Below are 20,364 nucleotides of genomic sequence, written 5' to 3' on the forward strand. Positions count from 1 at the left end.
AGGGCTAATCGCATTAACACTTGGTAGGATAACTATATAGTTAGTGCGCCATAAAGCAACATTTTTTTAGAAATCAAATAATATCGATCGGGCTTTTGGGAGAAACCCTATTACCGCAACAGAGTCTTCACAACCAAAACATGGGTTACTAGTTATCTAATTCAGCACAACATCAGGAAACTATCCCTACTCTAGGCAAGTATCGTTACGTAACCATGAGATCAATGTACAAAACCTGATACTGGGACCAAGTTCATCCGGCAGCACATTCCTCGGCTCAACTTTGCAATCCTTGAAAAAGGAACCAGGAGGTGGTATCATAATTTCTAATGTTAGTTTCGGTATCTCCAAATGTTTTGTATCTCAAGATGTAAATTTTAGCTCCAAGTGTTTTGTATCTCGAGATGTAAATTTTAATACGTATGGTTAATTTCTCAATGATACTAAAATTATGCACTAAATAGTGCTAAAAGAAATATTTAGTACTATATTTTTTTTAGGATATAATTCCCATGTAAACATGCTAATAAAAAGATCACCCCCTCCCTGGAGGCATTTATCATCTCACATCAAGGGAGGCCTAGAGGAAGTAGCAGATGATTGTTTAAGGTATTTATCATTTTTAGTATATAAACTTAGTACTTGTAAGTACAAGTATACAGAGATATTAAAATTATATACTAAAAATTCGATACCTCTTGGTTTTTTTCAAGTACTATAAATTTTCAGGTGTGAAAAAAACACATGCATATCTGTTTTTGACGTAGTACTTCCTATAGTTTCTTTTATTTTACGCCATTGACTTTAGATTTATATTTGATCATTCGTCTTATTTAAAAATTTTATGTAAATATGCAAAGTTATAGATCATTCTTAAAATTTTTTTTAGTAATAAATCAAATCATAACAAGTAATTAATAATTATATATATAATATGAATGGTCAAATAAAAATATAAAAGTCAGCGGTTTTAAATAAAAGAACTGGTGGGAGTATAATTTTTTCTCTCAACTTTATGTCATAGATTTTTAATTGGGAGTTAGCTTTGATACCTTTGGTTACTAAATTGTACAGCTTTGTTAGTTTACCTCAACCATGTCTACCTTTTCTGTTGTGCAAGAGGTGATTGGTTATTATCTCAAAAGAAAGGGCCATGCAATCAGTTCTAAGTTTTTTTTTAGAACAGTTCTAAGTTTTAACCCTGCTACTCATATCTCTGGAGAGAAAACAACAATTGATGGCAGTCTATGAAAGCACCAACTTAATATAATGAAATTAACAATCGTAAAGCTCATATTAAGCTGGTACTCCTAGGAAAACAATGGTATCACCCTACAACATTTACTCACCTTTTGAACAAAAACAAACGCATTAACCATCTCGAATATAATCATCATTCCATCATTAAGGAGGATCCACAAACCAAAGCCATGATGATTTGAGCACAAAAACAAAACAAAAAGACCGGGTAAAAAACCAACAAGTTCCTGAATTTACACTCGGAGAGAGACCCTGTCACCGCGTATATTTATCTGAACCTCGTACACCACCTACGCATAAGAAAACTGGCAACAAAAAAAAAAGCCAAATATTCGCCGCGATCCCGATGCGCCCCATCGCCATCATGCGCTCGACGAACACGGCCGACATGAGGAATTCTTTCACCTCCAAAGTGGTACTACTCCTCCTCTCGTTGGCCCAGCCCCCATGCTTTTCCTCCCCGGCGAGATCTCCCCTCTCCCTCCCACCCTGACTGATCTCGACCAAAGCCTTTTACTTTCCCCCCGCGCATTTCTTTGCCATTTTTCCCTGAGGCTGCGTGCTCCTGCAAAGCTCCCGGACTCCCCTCCCAAGTTTCCTCTTATTCCCCCCTCGCCTTCCTTCTCTCCCTGTCGCCCAAGGAACCTGTGATTCCGCCGCTCTCCCGTCATGTATATATACGCCATCGCCGCAGGGAAAGCAAGGCCCTACTTTACACTTCGCCGTCAGGTCAGGTCGTCAGGCCCTGCTGCTGCCGTGCTTGGAATAGATCGACGGCATGGCTTACTTGGGCGTCCTTGTTCTTCTTCTTCTTGCCTTCCTTGGCGGTGAGTTTGTTTTGGGGTATCGTTGATGAATGATGATCCATCTTTGGTTTATACTGGCTCTTTACGCATGTAGGTTGATGCCCAGACTTTGTCTTGTTCTTTCTGCAAATGTTGTGCATCAAGCATTGTGGTCTTGTTCATGTCAGTTGCACCATTTGTGTTGTTCTTGCTGACGGTGTACTTTCGTATGAAAACACCTTTTTGTGAAGAATTCTTGTTCGTTGGTATTTAAACGAAAGGAAAAGCAACATATTAGTGCATGAATTTCGTCTACATGATTTTTTTTAGCTTGATATGTATAAAAACATCTCATACAAATATTTTCACCTTACCCAATTCGTCTGATCGTGACAGGGGCAGAGCAGCAGTGCAGAGCAGAAGCAGCGGACGCATCAGCTCGTGGCGGCGCGAGCACGCGGAGGGGCCTGACAACCGTCTCGGTGGCGAAGCCGTCGTACCCGACGGTCACCACGCCCATGCCGGCCTCCACTTCCCCGACCACGATGCCGATGGGCGCCTCGTTCCCGTCCCTAGCGACCGCAGGTGGCGGCGGTGGAGGGTCGTGGTGCGTGGCGAGCCAGAGCGCGAGCCCGACGGCGCTGCAGGTCGCGCTGGACTACGCCTGCGGCTACGGCGCGGACTGCTCGGCGATCCAGGCCGGCGGGAGCTGCTTCAACCCGGACACCGTCAAGGACCACGCGTCCTACGCCTTCAACAGCTACTACCAGAAGAACCCAGTCCCGACCAGCTGCGACTTCGGCGGCACGGCCACCCTCACCACCACCGATCCGAGTAAGCTCACCGGCGTCCCGGCTCGCGACACACCATATCTATATATGGCGTTGCATCTTCCTGACTGATCTGCTCATCTTTTCAATCATGCAGGTTCAGGGTCGTGCCAGTATCCAGCGTCGAGGTAAGATTTCGTGCCAATTCGACGAAATTCTGAAAGAGAAGAAGTGCAATATTTTTCTTTTTCTGAAACGACGACTGAATACTTCGTTCTTGCATGAAACGACAGTGGTGGTGGCGGTCAGAACATGCTGCCCCCGCCGTCCCCGACCACCCTGCCGCCGATGACGCCAACGCCGATGACGCCGACGCCGACCACCCCGATGACGCCGACGCCAACCACGCCGGACATCGGAACGCCGATCTACGGCGGATCAACCACCCCTCCTGACTACGGGTCAATGTCCCCTCCTGGCTTGGGAGCGAACTCTCCCCCAGACTACGGCGACGTCGGCGCCGCCCCGACGACTGCCAGCGGCAGGGCGGCGGTCGCGTTCGCGTGCGTCGTGATCGCGACGATGTCTCTGATGATGAGCATGTCCACATGATTCGATGCGGTGCATTTCAGGGTGGCAACACATATTCTCTACAGCCGTTGCAGTTCAAGAACTAGTTGCGATCGAGAGAGGTGCGCCGCCGCGTTGGTTGGGTGCTGAGACATGCACGCAAGATTAAATTCGCGACGAACACCTCGATCCTCCTGCCGCAAAAAAAATATGCAACGCTAGCTAGCTAGCTAGCTCGGCAAAGCTGAGGTGCCCCCCCACATCTGTTTTTAGTGTAAACTCGGAAGCATGGTGATGCAGCTTCCATATAGTGCCGTACGTCCCAGTTCTAGCGGCAGCAGCAGATGTTTATATTACAGATTCCACTATTGTACTTAGAAAACCTATGAGAAGAATTTATTTCCTTATTCAGCGATTCATGCCTTTTGCTCGCGCTGATGCGTGTTTTCGTCCTGTCGTTTGGTACCAGATATTAAGTAATAGCACCAATGTAGCTTATATGAACCGGGTAGATCCCCTAGAGTTGACTGCAACTCCACCGGGTGAATTTGGCATAATCTCTGCCCTCCACTATTTTCTACGGCTAGATGAAGGCATCTCAATATTTCCTAACTAATTTTGTCAAATTATTATTTTGTAAGCCCTAGCAGCTATAGCGTTCCGGGCAACAAAATTAACATAGGATACACGTTGTTTTGTTCAAAGTTAAAACATTATGCAGTACATTGTTGACCACATCATAGCAATATTATACCAATGCAATATTTTAGCAGAACCATGCTGATTAGGCTCACTAAATTATGTATATAATAAAAATAGAGTTATGCAGTGCTCCATCTATATTTTACCTGTACTTTAATAGTTGAGATATTGTTATTTGTTTTGCACACATTTGACCATTCTTGTTATTTAAAAATTTGGTACAAGTATGAGAATATGTAAGTTATAATAAAATACATTTACTAATAAATCTAATTACAACAAAATAAATGATGATTACATAAGTTTTTTAAATAAGGTGAATGGTCGAACTTCTGCTAAAATTTAATATGGATAGTAAAAAAATAACATGGTGAGAAGCAAAATGCATTTTATTTGCAATGTTAATTAGTGGTTACTTATAGTTGAGATTATTTCTAAACGAAATTGAAATTAAGCTTGCTACAATAGATGACATAGATTAAACCAAATCTACCCGGTGGAGTTACAGCCAACTCTAGGGGATCTGGACCCATATGAACCATAGAAGATGAAATTACATAAGTACTACCTCTGTTTTACATTATAAGACTTTTTAACCTTGTTTAAATTTATCCATTGATGAATGTATATTATTTATATATATGTCTAATTTATTAGCATCCATATAAATTTAGACAAGACTATAAAGTCTTACCTTATGAAACGGATGGTGTATAATACTGTTAAGTAAAGTGTCTAAGCTAGCATACCAACGAATCTCATTCTCTTTAAGAAGGTAGAAGCTATAGTTGATGGCTATAGGGTATTATCTTCCTGGTGACTGGGTTTAATATGACTTGCATTGTCCAAGTCGTGATTCGATATCCTCCCATTCGTGGAAGGCACGTTTATTTATAGGAATAATTGTGATTTTCACCGGTTTTAAAGTCTACATACCAATTTGACTATATTTTTTAAACTTAACCTTGTTTTTCAAAGATAAAGTTATCATCTGACTCTAATCCGTGAAGTCAACTTAACAGTGTTAAACTCAAGGCCAAAATACCATTTATACCCTTTGAATATTTGTAGTGAATTTATCATGGTTCAATCAAAATTTTGTCATATTTGTTAAACAAACAAAATTTTAAGTAAGCGGGGTACAAATAAGCAAGAGCACAAGTGACATTTTGGTCATGATTTTAACACCGTTCACATGACTTTATGGAATAGGATTAGACGGTTACCATTTTATTTTTGAAAAGTGATATCAAACAAGCAAGATTGAGAAAGCATGATTAGATTGGTAGTTAGACCTTAAAATAGGGTCAAAACACAATTGCCCCTTATTTTATCTAGATAGCCCCTTCTTTAAGTTAAACTTAGAGCACGTTTCCGGTATATGGGTTTTTAGTTCTATCTGTACCCGGATCGAACTACGGCATACCATATTTATCCAGAATAACTTGTCCTTGTTTGTATTTGTATCCATATATGCTGATTGTCTTCTGTATGATATTAGATATTCAATATTCATAATAGTTATTTCCATGATCATAGGGTATGCCATATCTAACATTCTGATAAAAATATTTCACGGAACACTATACAAACATGCACTCATATGCATACACATACTCATCACCATGAACACATTAATCCTAAAAATTAGTTGGCATATCTTGAGATTTATAAAGTCATTATGGACGTCTCATTGTCAATGATATAACATTTATCACTTAAAGAATAATTAATTGTAAATGTAAGCCGACATACTAAGGCCTTGTTCTTTGCTCCCCTCAAGTTAACTTATCTCCTCGTTTTCCGCGTGCACGCTTCCCGAACTACTAAACGGTGTATTTTTTGCAAAAATTTTCTATAGGAAAGTTGTTTTAAAAATCATATTAATCTATTTTATATTTTTTAATAATTAATAATTAATTAATCATGTACTAATCTATTGCTATATTTTTCGTGTCGTAACTTACCCGTGCGTGCCGAACGCGGCCTAAGTTAACTTGAATCCAAGTGGTATCGAGTTTAATACTTGAATCTGAGTGGACAACCCATAACAACAAACCTATCCAGTTAAGCTATGCTCACTTCGTGTGAAGTGTGAATGTTTTTGGCCCACAAGTCCATATCAGCAGAAAGCGCGATTAGGCCTATTATCACGCAGGCCAAGTTTTTGGCCCACAAGGCACTTAACTCGATTCATTTTGGAGACCCTCGTGGACTCCGCTAGACTGGGAGTCTGGGACAATGCTTTTCTCACATCACAACTCACAACTCACACTGTGCCATGGCCTTGGAGTTCCGGTCGCATTAAGAGCTCGTGCATGTATAAGAGCAAGTTAAATAGTATAGCCCCTATCCTCTATAGCCATTTTAACAGCTAATTTATACGATAGTTACCGATAAAATATATACTAAATTGTTCCACCAATTATTCCATGCTGCAGCTGACTACGAATCTGTATCTCGCTGTTTTTCTATCTTCTCTTTTCTTTTTAAAATATATTTATAACTTATAATCTGCTATTGTATCCGCTCTGACGAGGCGGTTTTTATATCCGATTTTATTCAGATTGCCTAGAGGTTATAAAACAATTTGGATACGGTGAAACAGTGAGAACAAAATATGATCGTACAGGAGGTGAGGCCTTTGGAAGAGTTTAACTTTAACAGAATCAGTCGGTGAGAAGTCAACTCGTTATAATTTAAGAAAAGCTATCTCATTTTCTAGATTTCACGACGCTAGATTTTTGGAAGATGGGTATTATTTAGAAGTTCTTAACTTATTGAGATTTTATAAGAAGATGTATTGTTGAGATTTTTCATGAGCTCCCCTAAATAGGCTGTTGATACTACTTTCCCATGGACATTTAGGTGGTTTTTGATTATTTAGTCGTACGACTAAAAATTAATTCATGGATTAAAATATTTAGTTCTTTTTATTTGGTTAGAGGGACTAAAAGTGTATAATATATAGAAATTTTGGTTAAGGGATTTTAGTCCTAATAAGTACTTTGGAAGGAACTAATATACTAATACAACTTTAGTCTATTTTAATCTCTTACGTTAGAATTTTTAAAGATTTGTTAGAATTTTTAAAGATTAAAGTAGACTAAAGTGGATTGACTAACGGATTACTCATCAAAGCCAAACAGGTTTAGCCGTTAAGCCTCGTATACTTGTCAGAAGCGTCTGTGCTGTACAGCTCAGTGCCTCGGTCCGCTGGAGATTTTTCATCTGTATGGGCATTTAGGCGATCTACTCTTTAAAAAAAAATGAACCACTGAAGATGAATGTAGAGATATTGCTTATTTAAACTTATCATTAGAAATTGTGATTTTTATACGAAGAGATTAGGGCTCTCATCGTCTTGTTTTTTTCTAATAAAAGGCGAAATTTATATACTAGCAAGTGAAACTTGTATATAGTATCCATGATAAGCAAAAGCAAAAGGTAAAATAAACCACGATAAAAAGAATTATACACCTCATATTTTCACTTAGATTAATTTTATGAAGGTAACAGGAGGTACCAAAAGTTTAGTTTAAAATTTTGTACCGTAAAATCGCTCTTTTACTTATGTTTATAAGCAATTTAAATTTTTAACCTTACTTTTAGAGTTGATTTTAAGATTTTTTTTACCGAATTTTATTTCCCAGACTTATCTTTTAGATCGCTAAGAATACATATATAAAATTTTTATTCACAGATTATTTTTCGTTTGCAAATATGTTGTTCAAACATCACCTCTTAAATTAAGTTTTAAAATTTTAATTTTGGGTTACAAGTAGCTGTGCCTGGGAGGCAGGAAAAAGAAACCACAGATACCAACAAATTACCTACTAAGCCATTGCACCAGGACGTGTATTTTCCTCCACGACAACGACGACGCTGCATATCTGTATGACTGTATGAGCTGGACGTACGCGTACATTCCCGATCGCGGATTATACTCGCGGAACAGATCCGCCAAATCGATCGATCCCGATGAATCCTGTGGTTTATGCGTCGCTCTGTTGCCAACCCAGCATTGATAGATCGAGAAGAGAACAGCTACGCCATGGCCATGGCCATGGGCGGCCGGCCGGTCCAAATCCAATAATGTCTGTCGAGACATAGGCTTGTTTAGTTCGATAAAAAAATTTTAAAAACATCACATCAAATTTTTAGACATCTAATAAAGCATTAAATATGAATGAACAAAAAACTAATTGCACAGCTATGGAAGAAATCGTGAGACGAATCTTTTGAGCCTAATTAGCCTATGATTAACCATAATGCTACAGTAACCAACATGTGCTAATGATGGATTAATTAGGCTCAAAAGATTCGTCTCGCGGTTTCTAGGCTAGCCGTGAAATTCGTTTTTTTATTCGTGTCTAAAAACCCCTTTCGACATCCGATCAAATACATTTGATGTGACACTTCTTCCAAAAATTTTCTCAATCTAAACACCGCCGTAACATGCGTGCCAACACCAAAACCTGCCGTGCGGCTACAGCTGATGATGAGACGGCCGGTAGCAGTGGACAGTGGTACCGGCATTCACATCACACCAACCAAACGGTCTATATTTAGAGAGTTTCTCCCCGCCGTAGTTTTTTTCAAAAGCTGTTTCTGTCAGAAACTGTCTCAAACGGTCCATAGCTTCTAAGAATCTGTAGTTATAGATTCTAGAAAATAAACTAAAAATTCAGAAGCTGGAAACTGGATTTAGAAGTTTTTTCAGATTCCTAGAAACTAGCAAGCAGCTATTTCTCAGAATCTAAAACCCAAAAACTTCGATGCAGCTCAGCTACAGCACGGATGCCGAAGGCGGCGTCCGCAGTCTGCATCATCGTCGACGCTCCCACAACTAAGGGCTTGTTTAGTTTCTAAATTTTTTTTCTAAAAACATCATATTAAATTTTTAGACATCTAAATAAAACATTAAATATAGATAAATCAAAAATTAATTGTACAGTTACGGAAGAAATCTTGAGACGAATCTTTTGAGCCTAATTAGAAAGCGATTAGCCATAAGTGCTACAGTAACCAACATGTGCTAATGACGAATTAATTAGGCTCAAAAAATTCGTCTCGCGATTTCTAGCCGGAATCTAAAATTTATTTTGTAATTAGACTACGTTTAATACTTCAAATATATATTCAAAAATTTGATGTGATGTTTTTGAAATTTTTTTTACAAACTAAACCCCACCTAATATTATGTCCACCACCGGTGCGGCACCACGACACGCATGCATTTGCCTGACACAGCCGGGCAGGCAACTAGGCAAGGCCACGGAGGTGATTTATCTTTTTTTTAAAAAATAAATGGTATATTTACAAATAAAAATTAATTTATAAATAATTTTTATATACATATTTTGGCCAGTCTAGACTCAAGATTAACTCTAAATTTACGATTAAAAAAATTTATTTTAGCTAATTATAAGTATGAATAGAAAAAAATACAGATACATACGATTTACTATCACTTAACATACATCCGGAACATTTGAAATTAGTCAAAGAGAAAAAAGATCACGTTTTGTTGAAACGGATATGGACACGGATACTGTTAAAACGAACAAGTATGTTATGAAACCATGAGACACTAATTATCGAAACCATGCAAGGCAGCAGCGAGAAAACCAATCATGATCAAACTCATGCACAACCATAAATTATAAATAACTTCTGAATAAAAACATAATAACACAAAGTAATTTATATTGAGATCAAAGTCCATGCAGAGGTACAATTTAGAAAAAAACAAAAGTTTAGATTATTTTTTAAAAATATTATTATTATTGGGAGAAGACTCTGTCCATCTGGATATACAAGTACATTTGAAATTTGATAGACAAAGGACTTATTACAATAATCTTATATCAAACATATAAAATCTGGTTAAGTTATGTAAGAGTTTAAAATCATCATTGTTTTTAATTTTTAAAGTAATAGAACGTAAAGTATATGTAATTATGTAAAAAAATATATATTAATGCTAGTCGCGTAATTTGCGCAGGACACGATACTAATTAGATTTAATTAACATCTCATAGTTACCTCAGAACGAATTTACTTTTAATGTCATGACAAGTTACTTTCTTTTTATTTTAAGTTACTTCTATAATATATCTATAATATATGTAAGTTACTTTTATATTGTATTAAATTTATTTTTATATATCTAAAATGTAACTTAATAAAATCTAAAGTAACTTGGATATATTATAAAAGTAATTTGTAATTTTTCATCCAAATATAATCATGTGAGATCTTGTTATTAAAATTTAATTGTTACGAATCCAACAATGTAATCGGATCATCGATCAGATGAGTAGTTTAAGAAAAATTATATTTAAAACAATTTTACGTTGCAATAACTTTCCATACATATGGAGGACGAGGTTCCTTCTAGAAAAGGCACATCTATACGGGAGAGTTTTCCATTACAGAGGTTCCTTCTGAAAAAGACACATCTATGCGGAAGAGTTTTCCATTTACAGTAACGATGCTTGTCGTTGATCAAGACAATCGCGTGACTGTGTGTGCTAGGTAGTTGCCTCCATAGATACAGGCATATAGCCCCGATTAGGAATGGTGTATTTAGACCATATTAAGCCGAATCAATTACTTGTGATCTTATCCATACGCGTAAACACTTAACTTTCAATGGGCCCATGGCCTGTCATCCGAGGGTGCTCGCGTGGCCATCCCTCGTCAGATCCGCCACTCCGGCTGCCGTTGAAGGGGGGCAGTGCGCCAGAAGCAGAAAAGGACCCACGGACATGAAAATTTCGAAGAAAGGGTCCGGCTGCCGGCAAAGATTCTGGACAGAGGATGCGGCGGCCATGGAGCATCCAGCTTAGGCTCTCTCGCCTACTCACAGCCGTCGCAGTGCCCTTCATACTCGTCGTCGTCGACGTCGCCGCTCGACGCACGCTGGTCCGAGCTGTTCCCTTCCTTTCCTCGCTACACACGGCTCGTGCTTACGATTTACGAAGTCCCAAAGACAAACCGCCGCAGCCCGCACACAGCCCAGCCAACCCGACCCAACCAGGCAACCACCACCAACCTTAAGCCTGGCGGGCACGAGCGGCGCGCCAACCTTAAGCGGCGCGTCGTCATCCAATCATGCAACCGAGCCAACCGCGTCGTCGTCGTCGTCCCACCAAACCAGAGTTCCCCTCCCTGCCCTGGCCACGGCGCCCACGCGGGTGGAGACCACCCGCGCCAATGATTTCGGGCGCGCGCGGCCGGCCGCAGTTCCTTCCACCGATCCGTTCCCCCCGGTGGCCATGGGTGGGCGTGGCATGGCATTGGCACGACCAGCCTCCCCCTCCTCGCGTCGCGTTACGTACGTCTTTGCCTTCCTGAGCCGGTGAGGCCTGTCGTCCCGTCCGTCCCGGTGTCCCCCCGCCGCCCCCGCCCCGCCCGCGCCGCGGCGCCTTTCCAGTTTTTCATCGCATTATTGTTAACGCACGCCACCATGGCGCATGGTCCCGGCACGTTCGCCTGCGGTCGGGCCGGCCCGGCCCTGCTTTGCTTTGCTTTCGGGGGCGGTACGTGATCGTCTGCATCGCCCTGTCTCGTGACGCTGCAGCAGTGCCATCATGCCGTGCTGTTGACGTGGTGCTGTTGTTCTTGCTCCCAATCTGCATCACGAGCCCGTCCCCGGATTTTGCTCGTTCCATCGTGCAGTCACGAAGCGGTAGTACCAAATTACTCCTATTTGTTGGTAGCAGCAGCCCAAATTACTCCTATTCAGGCTTATAGTGAGTGAGACTGCGGTTACACACCTATACGACTCGAGTCAAAAAGTTTGGGCCAAGTAAAAAAGCTTCGAAGTAGATTTCGGTCTCAGCGGCGTCAGCGAAGGGGTCGCCGCAAAGGATCCCGGGGAAGGTCGAGGAGGGGGGAGAATTTTATGGGCAGCCACGTACAGCTGTGACGCGGGATACGCCAAGAAGTATAGCAAAAACCTGCAGGGGTCGTGGATTAAACAAAACGCGAAACAACAGAGGGATCCGGTGAAGCCCAGAATCCATGCATGCACCTAGGCTTGTTCGTGTCACGCTTATGCGCGCAGTTATTCTATTCTGTCAGTTGACCTTATCCCTGCGGATCAGCGAAATTGTTTCCCTTTCTTTCTCCCTTCACTTCTGTAGCTGCAGCTCCTTTCTCTCTTCCCTGGCCATTTTCACCGTTTCATTGGCAAATCCACCGGACCATTTCTTTAATTGCCAGCCCACCCATTTCTCCTTCACTCCCCTCCCTGATCCAGCCTTTAATGCTACACCTGCAACATCCACCACCTTCCCTTTTACTCCCCCCTCTCTCTCTCTCTATCTGTCTCGGCCTCTCGGAGGTTACCTCCATCGCCATTGCTGGTACAGGTTGGATTCCTGTTTTTCTTTTTTTTTTGCTAGTTGACGTTTTTCTTCCTGCATTCTGTGATCTCGAGTTCTTGGCAGGACGAAGTGTAGGATTTGTTCCTATTTTTTTTCACTGGTTATTGGTTTTCTTTTTTCTCTTTTCTCTTCGATGCTCCAGGTTCTTTGCTTGAGGCATGAGTGGATGGAGGTCCTATTGCCTAAAGAGGTAAACTTTAACTTTCCTCTCGTCTGATGACTGATGAGACTGGGGATCAAAAGAGAATTTTGAGACTCCCCATGTCTTTTTCCTTTTGGCTGTCAAATTGTATATCCTTTTCTGCTTACACCGATGCATCTCTCCATCCCAAAAATACTGTATGTTTCTCTTGGGGCGCAATTCTTGTATGGAGCAGGAATTGTGCGTTCTTGGTCTCCGCAGCAGCGGGATATTCCTTCGTTTTTCCTTTTCTTTTTCTATCAACAGGACTTGCTTGATTGATTCAATGCAAGAACCAAATTAGTTGTGTTTAAGTGCCACATTCTAATTCTGCAGGGAGAAGAGGTCATCCACACTTGTTGCTGAAGCCAATTAAGGGTTCTCTGTTGATGCAGTCCAGCTGAATTCCCCAATCTTACTAGAATTGAGGACAGTGCCAGTGACACTATGGGTTCCAGTGATTTGAGTTCAGAGATGAGGAGGACGGTTCTTGGCCTAACATTGTGGGTCTGGATTGCGATTGGTGTGGTCGCTCTTCTAGTTGCCATTCTGCTGATGATATGCATTTGGATGGCATCCCGCCGCAAGTCGAAGAAAACAATGGACAATTTGAGGCAGACACAGATCCCCATCTTCTCCAAGGAAATCCCAGTCGACAGGGTTGGTGGCCGCAGCCTTGCGCAGACAATGCACGAACGCGAGCAGCCTAGTTTTCCGCCGCAAGACAAGCACACAAACCGGGAGCCAGGGAAGACGCCGGGGCATATGGCAGGGAGCAAATCCTCGGAACCTGACAACATGAGCCAGGGAAGCTCAGTTTGCAATGTTGACCGTGCTGGTAGTGTGCATTCCGGTGAAGATGGTAGCTCGGGGCATGCTAGGAAACCGTATTCTCCTGCAGCATTCGTATCGGCGTCGCCGCTGGTTGGCCTTCCTGAGTTCTCTCATCTTGGCTGGGGCCATTGGTTTACTCTGCGTGACCTTGAGCTTGCTACCAACCGTTTCTCTAGGGAGAATGTGCTTGGAGAGGGTGGGTATGGAGTTGTGTATCGCGGCCGTCTAGTGAATGGAACTGAAGTTGCTATCAAAAAGATCTTTAACAATATGTAAGCTCACAATTGGTCGCTGGCTACTGCTCCAATCTTCTCTGTTTCTTCCAATCTGACTGATTTACTTAATTACATTGCATGATCGACTTGTAGGGGGCAGGCAGAGAAGGAATTCAGAGTGGAAGTTGAGGCTATTGGTCATGTGCGGCATAAGAATCTGGTTCGGCTACTGGGCTACTGTGTTGAGGGAGTGAATAGGTATGTGGCGTGCCATAGATGAATCACTTGCTCTGTTGTTTCTTTTTAAAAACATGTCAATAACAAACTAGTGAGGTGGCCTGCAAATTTGCACAGCTAGATTTGCTTAACACAGATAATATGGAATGATATATGAGGTATTCAATAGAAACATTAAGATCTCATAAGCTTTGAAATGATGATAAGCATTAAACGAAACATAACATGATGAATACAACTAACTTATTTTTTTTTATTGAACAAATGTGTTGAGACATACCATCTTATCTTTTATAATTCTCCATCTTACCTCTGAGCTATAGGAGATAATAACCGTTGATTCTATATGGTTTTTTCTATAAGCAATTTTTTGGCTATTACCATTGATAAATGACAGCATAAAGGAAAGGTTATGCTGCAACATAATTTTCCTTCTAAAGTTTATCCTTCCAAATATAGCATTCACATGTCATACTTGCCAAATAATACAATGCCATCCAAATGTTAAAGTTTGCAAGTAAACGATTTCACCATATTTTTACAATCGAAGTTCAATTTCATGTGCTATGAAGTTAAAATGAAATTCAATGTGAATTAAATAATGATAATTGACCATGTGAAAATGGTTGTATATCTTAATGTTGCAAACTGTTATAGCCGAAGAAAAATTGGATATTACTCAAAATTGTTTCAAATCTTCTACTGCAAAATGATAGTAAAAAAAGGGAGGGGGGGGGGGGACTATTTTAATCTGGATGTGGTAGTTTTCTTTCAAAATTTAAAAAATACTAGCAAAATTTCTCCTATTTTAATCTGTGAGGTAAGAAGAATGTTGACCATTGGATCAAGGAATGATGAATGGTTCAAAAATGTTGGGTGTACTTGCATCATTGGATTTTTTCTAAGGGCTCCTTTGGAAGCCAACAAAAAAACAGTATTTTGATAGGAATTAGTTCAATTCCTCCAGTCCATAGTTCTCGTGATATCCCTGCATTCCTAAGGAGTAAGCTTTCATACCTTTCCCATACAAACGGCGGAACAGTCAAGTCTATTTGGATTTGATTCAGCTACCAAAACACAACCTTAACCATTATATATTTTAGTATTGGATTAAATGTATCATTTGGTTAAAATGGTTCAAGTCCACCCTAACTGCATAATAAGTAACTACGAAACTTTGGATTTTATTTATGTAAAGATGTAAAGAAAACCATTTAAGCAAACCATAGGTAATTTTATACCTCAGTTAATCTGAACTGTTAATCTTCACTCCTGCTAGGATAAGTAGAGCTTGATTTTTCTTCTCTCCTAATTAGTAGGTTAACATATCATACAATAATGTGTAAACTAAGTCAAAATTTTCTGTTCAGAAACAGTTAGTAACAAATTGTCTTTTTTTTAAAAAAAAATTATATATGTGCCTTTCATGCTAGGCTAACCTGAATTTTCTTTTAAGTTTGTATGGACTATCTGAACGGTCCTTACTAAATCAACTGAATGAATAACAACCTTAACTGTTTTTCCCCTTTTGAATGTAGAGATGAAAGAAAGGCCTCGCCTTGACTAGCAAATTTTCTTTCAGATTGTACATAGTACATAGCAAATTTTCTTCAGATTGTACATAGTAAACTATATCTACATAGCTCTCCTGAAGACATGAATTGAGAGTTGTCCTGAGTCCTGAAGACAAAAAGTGAGAGTTGTCCTGAGTCCTGTCATATCTCCTAAGCTTTTTAGTTGTATCTTCTTCAACCTTCCTTGGACTGCTCCTGCAAGTGGCCCAACTAACAAATGATTATTGCCCACTGGGCTCCCTCATCCTCACAAATCCACCATGATATGCAGACAGATGCTTCCAAGCATTCAGTCATCTATGGTACACAAAACATGTATGATATTATTAGCCTGCCAGCTCTGGTGCTGCAGGAAAAGAGAAGGGGGGAATTGCTGAGGTAAATAGAGAGGGTTGAATTAGTGTTTGATTACTATAGAGAATTCTTCGACTCTCTGTCTAAAGTGATTATGATGTCAGATTGTCTGGAGAAACTGGTGAACTACGAATAGCATTGGCCATTGGAGCATCATGAATTCTTTGTGTTGGGACACAGTATTATATTAGTTACTCCCTCCAGTCAATAATATTTGATGTTGGAGTATTAAGATTTGTGATCCAAATATTATTGACCAGAAGGAACAACATTTTGGTACAACGAATATATGCACCTCCACTGTTTAGTGAGAGATGATTCTTCTCTCCATGAAATGTGTAACCACTGGTCTTTTAAGGAAGAGCCCAACAAATTTGCATCACCTGTTTGGAAATTTGCGGTTGTAGCTTAGGCTCTTAGGATATACTGTATATCACAGCAACAATATAACAGTGATTTTTTAATAGGATGTTGGTGTATGAGTTTGTGAATAACGGTAATCTGGAGCAGTGGCTTCATGGAGCTATGCGCCAGCATGGCGGTTTTAGCTGGGAAAATCGTATGAAGGTTGTTGTTGGCACTGCAAAAGCGTAAGTTTCACCAGCTTCTCATTCTATAAGATACTTCGGAAATTGTTTGATGATATTTTGGTGGGTTAATCATGATCACAGACTAGCTTACCTTCATGAAGCTATAGAACCAAAAGTTGTGCACCGAGATATAAAATCAAGCAATATCTTGATTGATGATGAATTTAATGGCAAGGTCTCTGACTTTGGATTGGCCAAGCTTTTGGGGTCTGATAAGAGCCACATTACTACTAGAGTGATGGGAACGTTTGGGTATTGTCCTCTTCTCGTCATCCATTATTTGTACTCTTTTGCATCCTTTATTCACCATTCTTCAAGGAGTTTAATATCATCAAATCTTCTTGATTTAGATATGTTGCACCTGAGTATGCTAACACGGGCATGTTGAATGAAAAGAGCGATGTTTATAGTTTTGGTGTTCTCTTGTTGGAAACTGTGACAGGAAGGGAGCCTGTTGATTACAGCCGCTCTGGCAATGAGGTATATAAATTTTACTTCGTTCCATGCTCTGCATCATTTGGTTTCTGTTATAAGATCAGTGTTTATTTAATACTGTTGCCGATGTTTTTAAGTCATTTAAACTTGATAGTTTAGTATTATGCCCTAAGGAAAGCTTGTATTGACAACGAGTTTACTCTCATCCTTCCTTTTGTACCTCGAGGTACCAGTACCTCGAGGTATCAAATCGTTTCTCACCATTGGATCTAGCTAAGTAGGATGTGCACTATTGGATCTAATGATCAGAAACGATTTGGTACCGCGAGTACCGATACTTCGAGGTGATGGGAGTAAAACTCATTGACAACTCCTGCAGACTGACTGCAGTGTTATTTTTTTCTGAAGAAAAGGAGCTGTAGGCAGACTGCACCTTAGTCCATCATGTATTTATGTTTGCAAAAAGAAATATTATTTTTTTATTTAGATAAAAAAACCATTTTTTTTTCTTTAGGTCAATCTTGTCGAGTGGCTCAAAATAATGGTTGCCAACCGGAGAGCAGAAGAAGTGGTTGATCCAAGCCTAGAGGTTAGACCAACTGTTAGGGCTATTAAGCGGGCTCTTTTGGTTGCGTTAAGGTGTGTTGATCCTGACTCTGAAAAGAGACCTAAGATGGGCCAGGTTGTTAGGATGCTTGAGTCTGAAGAAGTTCCATACCGGGAGGTAATGATTGAAAAACGTACCTTGTTGTATACTATAAGTAATATAATTCTCGCTTGACATATCTTCATGTGCAAAAGGATCGGAGGAACCGAAGGAGTCGCACAGGAAGCATGGATATCGAGTCAATTGCAGAGGGTTCAAATTCAACCGAATTTGCAAACAAGGTAGAAAGAACCGGCAGCTCAACATCGGACAGGTCTCAGTCCTAAGTCCATAAAACCTATGTTCCGTTATGAGCACTCATCAACTCATCATCATTGATCAATCTGGGATATGATGTTGCTAATCAGCAATGTGGTCTGATAGGGGGGATATTGGTAGGTAAAACCTAGCCATTAGGTCGAGCAGTAGCATTCTTGGAAGGAAAGATTTCATGGTTCTTTCGTTGTTCAAAGTTTTTTGTGCTGTATAGGTAAATATGTTGGTTCTTTGGGTGACCATCCTCGTGATCCGCGACGCTCGCTGGGTTTATGGCACGGACCATTCTTTGGGTTTATGTGCTGTTAAGCTTCCAGTTTTCGTTTGCTCAGTTTGTGCAGTGGTGTGCTTGTGCATGAGGAATAATCCGTTTTCTCCACTTGTATTTGTAGAATCAGATACACGGTTAATTCAACCTGATCGTGTCCGTTTGACTGACTTAGGTCGAGGGGTAAAGAAATGGTAGAACAAAGTGATTTTTTTTTAAAAAAATAATACCATTTAAATGAAAAATCATTAAAAAATGTATATTGAAAATTCCAAAAATAGGACACTATCGAACTGGACTGGGTTAATAGGATATATATGTCTGTTCAGTAGGGGTCGTCGACATGGTCTAGGTCAAGAAATAACTCGTCGAACTATCAATATCAACATTCGATAGGTTTGATGCAGAGGCAGTATGTCGGACTGGGTGAGGTTGTTTGGTAGAGTGTAGCGTATACTAAGTGTGAGCCTCGTCGAACTTTTTTAGTTCGATAGGACTCGGTCATTCGTGCTCTGTTCAATAGGTAACTTGTTGATCATGCAAAGTTTAACAGGATTGTATTTTCATCTGAGATATATTTATGTAGTTTTTTAATTTAAATAGTGTTATTTGAAGAAAAAAAAACGTACAAATGTAGAAAGGGTATGAAAGCCCATATGGCTACACTGAATATCATCGGCAAGTTACCTCTTAGAGGCGCTTGAGTACGACCGATGGATTCACACCATCCGAATGGAGCTAAACCAGACAACGGTTAATGAGTTCTTCCTAGTGAATGAATTGCTTTGGACCACTGTCATCACTCTCACACACGGCAGGAATGTGATGAGATCACCTGGAGATGGGCAAATAGTGGCTGTTATACGGCCAAATCAGCTTACATGGGGCAATTCAATGGAAGGATCGAATCTATGAACAAAAAGGCCTTCTGGAGAGCATGGGCCCCAGGAAAGTGCAAGTTTTTTTGTGTGGTTGATGATGCAAAACAAACTCTGGACGGCGGACAGGCTGCAGATCAGAGGGTGGCCCAACAGCTATTTTTGTCAGTTATGCTACAAGAGCCTTGAGACCTCTCAACACTTATTCACAGAGTGCAGCTTCGTGGGCGACATATGGAGGGAGCTCACATGCAATACGGGTAACATCCATCCCGGGCGAGTCGATCAGCAAAACTCAATGGTGGATTAGTGGCACATGAGAACGCATTGCGCTGAAGAGGTGAAGAGCAAGGGCCTCAAGACCTTGCACATTCCTTGTGTGCTGGGAAGTTTGGTGCGAGAGAAACCGGCGCGTGTTCCAGGGGCAAGAAATGCAATACATGCAGTTGGCAAACAAGATAAAGGATGAGATACGAACATGGGCCTTCTGTGGAGCGAAAGAGTTAGCGAGAATATCACCTAGCTGAGACAAAGACAGGGCGCGGAGCGCTTCACTGAATTTTTCCAGTGAGACGCTGCTTCTCCTGTGCCGCTGTGTTTTCTTTCCTCTATCTTGGGGGGAACTCCCCCCCCCCCCCCCTCGGGGGTTTGTACATATGTTTTCTCCCTTTCTTAATATATCCACCTCGGGTGTCTACCGGGTGTATTTAAAAAAAAAGTTATCTCTTAGAGCTTGACTAGTACTCCAAATTTTGAAAGTTTGGTTATCAATAAATTCTCAAATACGTAGTAAAACTTTTTACTTTTATGTGTAGATTTATATTGAAGAGTACAACCATAATATAATGAATTTATTAGATTTTACTCCCTCTAGCTTTTTTTTATTTGATACAATTGACTTTTAAATTTATGTTTGACTGTTCGTTCCATTCAAATTTTTTGTGCAAGTATATAAAACTAGAAAGTCATGCTTAAAGTTCCTTTAGTAATAAATCAAATGATAAAATAATTAATAACTATATAATATTTTTTAAATAAGATAAATGGTTAAACGTAGAACTAAAAGTTAACTATGTCAAATAAAAAATATAGAGAGTATAATAATATTAGTGAAAAATTTGTTATCAAAGTTTCAAATATTCGTGACAAGGGGAGTACCAAAAAAAAGCTAACTTCGTGAAACGATCCAATTACGTCTGGATCGTCAAAAGGGAAATTTGGGTCTGGCTGGCTGGATAAATCATCTCAAAAACTTCACTGCGAAAAAGGGAAAACAAAGCCGATGACGCTGACGCCCTTCATCCATATCGTGTGATCGTGTCACAGCTCACGGAGCACACCTTGTACTACAAGCACACGATGAGTCCCTGAATTTCCAGAAGTACATTACGAG

General features: G+C 40.3%; 2 protein-coding genes across 2 annotated transcripts; both read left to right on the plus strand.

Annotated features, from left to right (window-relative positions):
- Positions 1-1,963: 1,963 nt before the first annotated feature.
- LOC102719714 (PLASMODESMATA CALLOSE-BINDING PROTEIN 3-like) lies at positions 1,964-3,972 on the plus strand. Its single transcript, XM_006644338.3, has 4 exons — positions 1,964-2,087; positions 2,442-2,879; positions 2,973-3,003; positions 3,109-3,972. Exons 1-4 carry the CDS (start codon positions 2,039-2,041, stop codon positions 3,425-3,427), a joined length of 837 nt encoding a protein of 278 aa, XP_006644401.1. The 5' UTR covers positions 1,964-2,038; the 3' UTR covers positions 3,428-3,972.
- Positions 3,973-12,106: 8,134 nt separating this feature from the next.
- Positions 12,107-18,276, plus strand: LOC102719997 (probable receptor-like protein kinase At2g42960). The gene is made up of 9 exons (XM_006644339.3): positions 12,107-12,468; positions 12,626-12,673; positions 13,001-13,770; positions 13,867-13,971; positions 16,346-16,468; positions 16,550-16,720; positions 16,819-16,948; positions 17,418-17,627; positions 17,705-18,276. Exons 3-9 carry the CDS (start codon positions 13,112-13,114, stop codon positions 17,834-17,836), a joined length of 1,530 nt encoding a protein of 509 aa, XP_006644402.1. The 5' UTR covers positions 12,107-12,468; positions 12,626-12,673; positions 13,001-13,111; the 3' UTR covers positions 17,837-18,276.
- Positions 18,277-20,364: the final 2,088 nt, after the last annotated feature.

This window comes from Oryza brachyantha, chromosome 1 (assembly GCF_000231095.2).
Source record: "Oryza brachyantha chromosome 1, ObraRS2, whole genome shotgun sequence".
Lineage (NCBI taxonomy): Eukaryota > Viridiplantae > Streptophyta > Magnoliopsida > Poales > Poaceae > Oryza > Oryza brachyantha.

Excerpts from the sequence above, each read along its gene's own strand:
- LOC102719997 (XM_006644339.3), top strand. The coding sequence starts at position 13,112 with ATGGGTTCCAGTGATTTGAGTTCAGAGATGAGGAGGACGGTTCTTGGC. Across the intron at positions 13,771-13,866 it reads AAAAAGATCTTTAACAATAT|GGGGCAGGCAGAGAAGGAAT; the intron begins GTAAGCTCACAA and ends ATCGACTTGTAG. Across the intron at positions 13,972-16,345 it reads TGTGTTGAGGGAGTGAATAG|GATGTTGGTGTATGAGTTTG; the intron begins GTATGTGGCGTG and ends ATTTTTTAATAG.
- LOC102719714 (XM_006644338.3), top strand. The coding sequence starts at position 2,039 with ATGGCTTACTTGGGCGTCCTTGTTCTTCTTCTTCTTGCCTTCCTTGGC. Across the intron at positions 2,088-2,441 it reads TCTTCTTGCCTTCCTTGGCG|GGGCAGAGCAGCAGTGCAGA; the intron begins GTGAGTTTGTTT and ends TGATCGTGACAG. Across the intron at positions 3,004-3,108 it reads TGCCAGTATCCAGCGTCGAG|TGGTGGTGGCGGTCAGAACA; the intron begins GTAAGATTTCGT and ends ATGAAACGACAG.